The sequence below is a fragment of the Patiria miniata genome, unplaced genomic scaffold (genome assembly GCF_015706575.1).
Source record: "Patiria miniata isolate m_02_andy unplaced genomic scaffold, ASM1570657v1 HiC_scaffold_7, whole genome shotgun sequence".
NCBI classification, from domain to species: Eukaryota; Metazoa; Echinodermata; class Asteroidea; order Valvatida; family Asterinidae; genus Patiria; species Patiria miniata.
In genome coordinates this window covers 699,740-709,262 of record NW_024037074.1, presented here as the reverse complement: position 1 = coordinate 709,262, position 9,523 = coordinate 699,740, and the positions used below count along the sequence as shown (strand labels likewise).

General features: G+C 43.6%; 1 protein-coding gene across 1 annotated transcript; it reads right to left on the bottom strand.

The window, feature by feature from the left end:
- Nucleotides 1-4,803: 4,803 nt before the first annotated feature.
- On the bottom strand, nt 4,804-7,428 carry LOC119718763. The gene is made up of 3 exons (XM_038188172.1): nt 7,364-7,428; nt 6,744-6,962; nt 4,804-6,044 (listed from the first exon to the last, which is right to left on the bottom strand). The coding sequence occupies exon 3, from the start codon at nt 6,022-6,024 to the stop codon at nt 5,437-5,439; it is 588 nt and encodes a 195-aa protein (XP_038044100.1). The 5' UTR covers nt 6,025-6,044; nt 6,744-6,962; nt 7,364-7,428; the 3' UTR covers nt 4,804-5,436.
- Nucleotides 7,429-9,523: the final 2,095 nt, after the last annotated feature.

Sequence of the window (9,523 nt, the reverse complement as noted above, 5' to 3'; positions counted from 1 at the left end):
GCCTAAAATGTATTTATTCCGCTTCATAGGTCCGACGCCTCATAAGTCCGACGCCTCATAAGTCCGACAAATTAAACGCCTCGTTATTCCGTTGTCGGACTTATGAGGCGTCGGACTTATGAGCGGACCCAAAAATAATAGGCCATGCCCATTTATTCACCCGACCTCAGAGAGAGAGACGCCGAATACATTTAAGGAGTTAATTTAGTACAATTTGTCTGATTCTCTTTTTTTTTTAAATGAAACGATTTCACCACATCTTAGCCCATTAAATTCTGAACTGTCAGTTCAATCTCCTGTGAATTCCTGGGGAAAATTTTATACGAATTATGCTTAGTTTTTATTATTTTTAAAGGAATAAAATCAAGATTATCAACACTGAACAGCCCTTGAACTTTTATTAATACTGAACGTGAAAAATATTTTCAAGAGTAACATCTACACAAAATAATGTAGGCAATGTTATGGGTTTTTTTAAACGAAGAATAATATCAAAAAAGACATGGAGGTCTCTCTGCATTTAATGACTCATTTTGGGACTTGGAATATCCTTATCCGACTCGTTATTTTGCCATGTGCATATTCACAAAACCGGCCTGTGTGAAATTTCAGTTTCCTTCATTTTTTTTTCCAAAGTTTTCATGGCCTTTGAAAAAATGCCCAGATAAAATATAACAAAAAAAAACCTTCCCCGCAGAATGATCGATAGCCGCATTGTTCAAATTGATACAACACATATTCGTTGTTGTTACAAAGATCTATTTGGCATCATTTAAAAGGCGCCGCCGAACTTTGAGGACGGTGTCCCATGAACAGTCTCAGCCAATTAAATGAGCCGGTCCCGGCAAATAAATACGCCATTGGTTGCTTTCTTCACGGACCATTTATGCTTTCATGAATATGACACGCCTTCCACACTCAAATGGATATTGATGGCCAATGGCTGGAATTCCTTGCTAGGCTGAGCCGCAGGTGCAGCAAAACTGTCACATTCCAACCTGGTTGCCTAGAGATACTGTTGCTAGGGAGGCTCCCCTGTGATGTCCCAGACTGCCGGTTGCGTAGCCAGAAAATCTTGCATGTGAGAGAGGGTGTGACTATTTTCTCGAATGCTGACGCTTTGGGGACATTTGTGAAGGCAACAAACAAAAAAGTTCTGCTTCCGATTATTTTTCATGGCGTTCAAAAATATGGTAGGTATGGTAGGTAGGGAATGTATTTTTATTTTTTTTTTGACATTTTTTTGGTAGGATCATTATGGAGACGTATGCGGCACAAGGTAGACATTGATGGTATCGGGTGTTTTGTTCTCATTTTCCCATATAAAAATAGGGCAGGTAGGGAACCGGAAGCAGAACTTTCTTTTGGCCTAAGATGCGGCTTCTATTTCGTTTAATAATTTTTTTAAAGATAATCTGAGCTTGAACGTTACGTACAAAATACAAATAAACGATCTTCCTCAGGCCTGGAAAATGTCTTTCTTGAAGTGACATTTTTGAAGTGACAGTGACACTATATTTGACAACACTAGCAGAAGATTGAGTTCTTCTTTATTTGTATTTCGCCTCTGGAAATGTTTTTTTCCTAACATTTTCGTATTCCCCCCCCAAAAAATACCCAGGCGGCCTCTAAAAAAAATAAAGATAATCTGAGCTTGAACGTTACGTACAAAATACAAATAAACGATCTTCCTCAGGCCTGGAAAATGTCTTTCTTGAAGTGACATTTTTGAAGTGACAGTGACACTATATTTGACAACACTAGCAGAAGATTGAGTTCTTCTTTATTTGTATTTCGCCTCTGGAAATGTTTTTTTCCTAACATTTTCGTATTCCCCCCCCCCCCCCCAAAAAAATACCCAGGCGGCCTCTCAAAGAAAGAAGCCTGATTCCCCCCCCCCCCCCCCCCCCCCGGGCATGATACTATATAGGTCGTTTTTTAGACCGCTCTTTGGATACGTACGTACTATACAGTCTATACTGTAGAACGTTTTCGTGAAATGTTCTGAAAACCGGTATCCACTCATAATACTCATACTGTAGTGTAGCGGCCTGTTGGTACATGTATGAGTGCAGAATTACTCCAGGTAACAATGTTATTATCTCGCAGTGTTTGCTAAGGATTAAGCGCAGATAAGAAGCGTTCGCCGACCTCATAAAAACGAACTACCGCCACGAGATCTGCCTGTGGTTCAATGGTAAACACAACAACGTGTACTGCAGCAATAAAACGATATCGACTTGCCGCTTGACTGCAGGATCGTTTGTGGTTTTTTAATCCCCGCTAATCTGCCTTCCGTAGTGGGCAGAGCTGAAACACTTTGACGAACGTATTTACCGTATACCAGGAATTGTTTACTCTGATCGGTACTGTATGTGAAAGTAAGTAGCATACATTGTAGTACTTTGAATGATGTATAACACGGCCACGGCCACTCCAGACTCCCATAACAGAGGAGGAAGTCAAGAGCGCCATCAATGCACGCCACCGCAATGGCCATGCTGCCAGTCCAGACGGTATCAACAGCGAGCTCTTCAAGCACTCCAAAAACCTTGTCTCCCACCCACTGGCCAAAACCATCACCTCATCGTTTGAGCATCACATGATCATAGAGACACTAGGAGAAGGCACACTAATCACTCTTCCCAAGCCAAAGAAGCGCCCCCCCCCAGCTCACCAGCCAACCTCCGGCCGATAGCCCTGCTGAACAGCATAAGAAAGATTTGTCCATCATCACCCTACGCCGCATCAGAGACAAGCTCGACCGCTTCACCGGACCATATCAAAGTGGTTTCAAAGAGGCAGGAGCTGCGCAGACATTGTATGGGCACAATGTATGTTGACCTCAGTTGTTAAGACAAGGAAATGGGACTTCCACAAGATGGGCATTGATCTGTCGCAAGCTTTAGATACCATCAAGCGGAAACACATCCTAGATGTCCTACTACAAGCAGGCTGCAAAGATGGTCAATGTTAGGCCATGTCCTACGTATGGATCCCGACACACCCGCTCAGAGGGCCTTAGACTTTGCTGTTACTGGCTCTCAAGCCTACAAACCAAGACGAGGACGGAATTGCATAAATCTACTGGGCACAATACGTGCTGACCTCAAATGGGCTGGATTCGGACCCCTCCGCACTGCGAAACAACTCCATTGCCTACAGCAACTCCCCCACGACAGGACCAGGTGGCCGAAGACCAATGTGAAGGACTGATTGCGGCTGCGGCATGTCAAATCCGACTACCGCAGCTGCAGTACACAGTATATATATATATATATAACAAAGATTAATACCAAAAGTCGTTTACAAGTAGAAAAATCGTGTACAAAGTCTATGGGATTTGCCACGGAACAAAAAGGAGAGAGAAAAAAAATGAGAACAAACAGAAAGGCTTTTCCGCTACTTTGCAGAAAAGCAACACACAAAAAGGGGACAAAAAACCTTAACAAAAACAAAATCTGTCCCCAATGCAACAAATAGACAAATTCTAGCCATTTTTAAGTTTTCGTTTTGCCAATTGCAAGGGTATGTGTACATAGAAGCCTTTTGCTGACATGCAATTGGGAATTTAGAAAAAAAACCCAGAAATTCCAAACCACAACAAGACTTTGTACAGTGTTATTCAATTTATGAATGGCATTCTTGAGAAGTTAAAACCAAGGAAATCGGCTGATCCGAGGAAAAGTTGCTTGCCTGCTTCAGCTCAGGCTAATTTTTCTGTCTGGTGTGACGTCATTTCAGGCCAAAACCCCATTGTTACAACTACGCAGTACCAAAAGTTGTTTTTAACTCTTACGTACCTGAAAATCCACACCCCTGTTTTGGAGGATTTCAGCTGAATCAGGATACTTCATATTGAACAAGTTGGGGTATTTTGATGGATTCAGGACAGTAAGCCCAACAGCACGGCAGGATTTTGATAGATTCAGAATGCTTCCATATTGAGCAGTTGGGGGGGGGGGGGCTTTTGACGGATTCAGGATCTCAACAATTGAACCCCTGGCTCACTGGTGGATACTGATGGACTCACTGGATACCAACATTTGTTTGCATGACAAAACTGATGGATTTTGGCGGATTCAGGATACTTTCTATTAACAATACCCAAGGGGTTATGGTTAATGGTACATTACCGCCTGGAATGCACCCACTTGGCTACAAAACACTTTTGGATACAATTAAATGGCAAGAACAGTAAAAGCAAAATATAAACTTCCATACAAGCATCCATTAAAAACTGGCTGCGTTTGTGTTATTCTTGCAAGAACCGTGCGAGAACAAATTTCCGGGGTCAATATTTTGTTTTCGAAAATCAAGCTGTGGATGCATCAGAAAAAAACATTTGTGTTGGTGCTCTGTGTAGTTTATGTGACACACACTGTGTATTGAACGTTGAATGGACCGGACAGGATTAACGTATGCGTATATGCCTTCACATCAGATGTTAAGACATAAGGGGACGGTAAGGCATAAGGTTAGTTTCCTTGCAATCAGACCTTAAAAAAGTAAACAATACAAAACATGACATTTTGGGGGATTTCAGGCAGGAATACCCCTTTCAATTTTTGGATATTGTGGTATTGTAAATAGCATTAGCCAATGAGCAAACGTTTCTCAAGTACCTGTTTAATGAGCAGATTTTTTTGAATTCACAAAACCAAGTCATTTTTCCCCAATGTACATTTTACCCTTAATGTACAAAACAACTTAATTTGCACAAATTACGGCAGGAATATCAGTTGATAGAGCATATATATGTGACGTGGTATGTCAAATTCAGGCACATTTGGGCATGAAGTCAATTTTCAGTTACTGCAATATTAGTGACATATAGGTCTCTCTCAAATGATGCGACTACAGATTGCCACATGCATCTCGGCATTTTGGATTCAAATGTTCTTGACGCTCATCGGCTGCACCTTTTTTCAATTTTTCAATTCAGAAAATTTGAGTAACATGCGCACGTGTTCAGAACATTTTGTCTCACCGTGCACAATGGCGTTGTGCAAATGACAACGTACTTTTCTTAATATGTCTTATAAGAGATACATCTATAGACTTCACTCTTACAAAGACCCCTTTTTTCTGAAATTTGATAATACAACATGGTTTTGACATACTGTGTCACATAACATATGATTAATACCAAAAACATATTAAAAGAAATATTACTATGTTATTCAGTGGCGGATCCAACATTTACAGAAATGAGGGGGGTGCCAATAAAGGATGCAAACCTGAACATTCAAGCAGGGCACATTGTACTTGCTATTCAATGTGGTTGAAAAGTTTCTGTCTTGAATATATCACAAGTGAAGTGAAAAAAAAGGAAAACAGACAAGATGAATGCACTTCCCATTCTGCCCATCTGATCCGCCACTGTTAATACTTGAACAATGCAAATCAACACCGAACTAGGATATATTTTTACATTCAAGAAAGAAGTAAACAGTTACCACATTCCCCTGGTCTTGTGCCTGTGGTCCCCTCCAGCGTGGATCCCCTCCAGCGTGGATCCCCTCCAGCGTGGATCCCCTCCAGCGTGGGTTCCCTCCAGCGTGGGTTCCCTCCAGCGTGGGTCCCCTCCAGCGTGGGTCCCGTCCAGCGTGGGTCCCGTCCAGCGTGGGTCCCGTCCAGCGTGGGCTTCCTCCAGCGTGGGTTCCCTCCAGCGTGGGTTCCCTCCAGCGTGGGTTCCCTCCAGCGTGGGTTCCCTCCAGCGTGGGTCCCCTCCAGCGTGGGTCCCCTCCAGCGTGGGTCCCCTCCAGCGTGGGCTTCCTCCAGCGTGGGTCCCCTCCAGCGTGGGTCCCCTCCAGCGTGGGTCCCCCCCCAGCGTGGGCTCCCTCCAGTGTGGGCTCCCTCCAGCGTAGGCCCCCTCCAGCATGGGCTCCCTCCAGCATGGGTCCCCTCTAGCTCCACCTGTATGATCCAGTCTATATGTCTCTGGGTAAGAGGTCTCCAGGTGAGGGCCGCAGAAGGTGCTGGAGCTAAGCCAAGTGGTCTCTCGATCTCCTTCGCAAGCATTTACTGGAAACCAGCACGGCCTGTTCACCAATCAAACATAATACATAATATCAGATCAAGACTCCGAGTTGAAATACATGTAGAGTCAATTACAAGTCAAATTACAGGTCTAATAATACTCAAGACACACTGTGATCTTTAAAGCATTGCATTTCTTACAACTAAGTCTGAAACCTTCTAAAATCGCATTTGTTGGATTTTACCCACTTGATCGTTCATGTGGTTGTCCGGATCAGACCGGCCACATGCTAGCGGGCAGCGCGGTATGTACAGTGGTACCCTACTGTTGTGTACCATCGTGTGTTGTGCACTCACGCACCACACACTGTATAATTACCGTGTGATACAGTCAGCATCACACGCTTTCCATGTCAGCAGGTCAATGTTTCAACTTTCATCCAGTGGGAAAAGGCTCCATTCAGTGTTGGCCTAGGTGTTTGTATATTCCCTTTACGGCCGGCAAGTGAGATCAGCTTCATCCTGAATCAAGACTCAGCAGCACTGATTTCAACAAAATGTAGCCAAAGCAGCTTGATTGTACTATTTGTGTCCTTATTTTGTGTGGTTCATGAAACACCACAAAGCATATATGCATAAAAGGGAGGGGAGGAGAGCCCACTGACACCACTGCGTATATACACCATGCGGACAGGAGGGAAGAGGCATTTCTTGCATAAGTTCTTTACAGACGGCCCACTTGCAAAGAGTAAACTGCATACCTTGGCAGTCACACTTGTTGGCGATTGTCCCCATGCATTCTTGCATTTGCGGATGCCCAGCTTGATCTTAGGCCTATCTCTAGTCTCCTCCAGCATGGCTTCCAGCGTCAGCCTGTCAGCTCTATAGGGGCTCTGGTCTGGGTCTCTACAAAGTAAGAGGTCGGGGCAGTGTAGGGTATTATGGCTCCAAAACTCGCAGCCAGGATCCTAGTCAGTAGCCTGTTCATGGATAAAAAGCAAAATTAGAAATAATTCTTGAAGAACAAGTTAGAGGTAGAGTTGAGATTGTGTAAATCACAAGTCAAATTACAACAAAACAGGATGAATGAAAGAGGAATATCTGAACAGTTCACATGAATTGCTTGCAAAAAAACCCAGTACTGTTAAACCAAACAGTGGCATATGAATTCCTTTGGTGTATTAATTGTACATCTAAACTCCAATAAAATGTGCCGTTGCTCAATGGCTCAGCGCGTTGGGTCTGTTTATTGTATACGTGCTAGGCAGCGTTAGTGGACATACACAGAGCTTATCTCTATGTGTCCAAGGTCATCTTGGCTGTGCGCTTCGGCCAGTTTACATGGGGTCCTTCTGACCACAAAGGATTTGATATGTTATACCTTCAAAGAAGGTTCAAGTGCTCTCCAACCATGACGTGGCTCCAAAAGACTGGTAGATCATCTCATACGTGATGCCCAGTGTCAGCTCAATGGGTTTTTGGCACTGCACCCACTGTTGGGGACTGGGTTAGGGACTAGATGACTCATCCTGTTCTTGTTAGGGGAGTGTGGGCAGGGCCGCAAAACAACCCCACCAAATTCCTCGGTCAGACAGTTGCTGCCGCCCAGCTTCAGCCAGAAGCACTTTAACTGCGCAAGGGCCGCTCTTTGCAGTTGGTGGCCCACTTGTACGAAGCTGGCCTATCAGTAATAGCCGCTCAGGTTCAGCCAGAAGACGCTGTGACTGTGCAAGGGCCGCTTGTTGCAGTTGGTGGTTCAGCGCTATTGTGTGAATCTGACCTAGCAGTGACTGCACCTGACCCTTGCTGGTAACCGTCACGATATGGTGTACTTGGTAACCTAGACATCCATCCACCAACTTGATGTTGCACATACTTCTTGTTGCCCGACCCAGCAGGTCCTCTACCCTCTAATTGTAAAAGTTGGCTTCTACTGTGTCCTGCAACATAACGTAGAATGAGAAAGTGATTCCAATCGCTTCTTTAAAGGATTAAAAAGAGAGAGAAAAATCTTCCAATCCAATTTCAAACACAAACAAACAAACCTGAATTTGTTTAATTGGGACTCAGGTTTTAATCCTTGTTGCAGGGACGACCGTACAATTTTGTGTGCAGTACATGTTGTGTAATATAATCACTTAGACATTTCTGGGTTACAAAATTCACTTTTCTAAAATTCCAAAGAAATTCACATCCTATTCAACAACTTTTTCAAATTTTATCAGATCCAGGTTTTGTAGCGAAGCCTCTAATTAACTGGTTAGGGTTCTGTCACACTTCTGCGTATCCTAATTCCTTATGAGTTGCGCATTGACATTTTTTTCATACGCAGTCGTACGTACAATACGCACCTCATATGCATCTCTAGCATTTTGTGTAAGTTTTATGTACGCCGGCATACGCATGGTACGGCCCAATACGCCGGACAGTTTTGGGCATGCACAAAACTACGCTGCGTACGCTGTTACGCAGGTCATATGTTATATACGCAGCACATCGGCCCCGCATCGGTCGAGCGCGATACGAGTACGCTATGTGTTCGTAGGGGATAAGCGGTTCATACGCGGTAATACGCTGATCTCCCAGCACGCACCCCGTCAGCATATGAGCCGGTGTATACATGTACATAGCGTACTTGCAGCGAAGATACATCACACGCTGAACGAACTCATAGCGAATGCCGACGTGCTGCAAGAATTAGTACTGCTCATTCTGCGAGTGGGCAGCGCATTGTACTTATTCGTAACTTATGAGAAACATACAGATAGCGTACTTGCCGCAACTCATACGCATCTCATATGCAGATGATGCACTGGATTCGTTACTTGTATGCTAGATGTGCGTCGCACATTAAAGTCAAAATAATAAAAAACAAGTCAGGTGTGTTTACAAACACAAATGCCCCGCAACCGTGACTGTTTCCATGACATAACACCACTCTAACATCAACTTACATGTACCTTGGTCAAATGGAACGTTCATTGACAGCATTAGTGTCTTCTGTAGGTTTTATATGAATTAATCCCTAATCCCTATGATCTCAGAATAAATACAAGATTTCTATTGTTTCAGCCACTGTGACCTTGACCCTTGACCTTTCGACCCCAATGCAATAGGCTTCTTAAGATTGCCAAGGACAATCCACAAACCAAATTTGAAATTCATATGTAAAGTATATCTGAAGTTATCACGCTGACAAAATTTCTTTTGTTTTTGCCACTGTGACCTTGACCCTTGACCTTTTGGCCCCAAATGCAAAAGGCTTCTTAGGATTGCCAAGGACAATCCACTAACCAAATTTGAAGTTCATATGTGAAGTATTTCTCAAGTTATCGCGCTGACAAAATTTCTATTGTTTCAGCCACTGTGACCTTGACCCTTGACCTTTTGGCCCCAAATGCAAAAGGCTTCTTAGAATTGCCAAGGACAATCCACAAACCAAATTTGAAGTTCATATGTAAAGTATTTCTCAAGTTATCGCGCTGACAAAATTTCTTTTGTTTCAGCCACTGTGACCTTGACCCTTGACCTATCGGCCCCA

Coding starts and splice junctions, on each gene's coding strand:
- LOC119718763 (XM_038188172.1), bottom strand. CDS start 6,024: ATGCTTGCGAAGGAGATCGAGAGACCACTTGGCTTAGCTCCAGCACCT.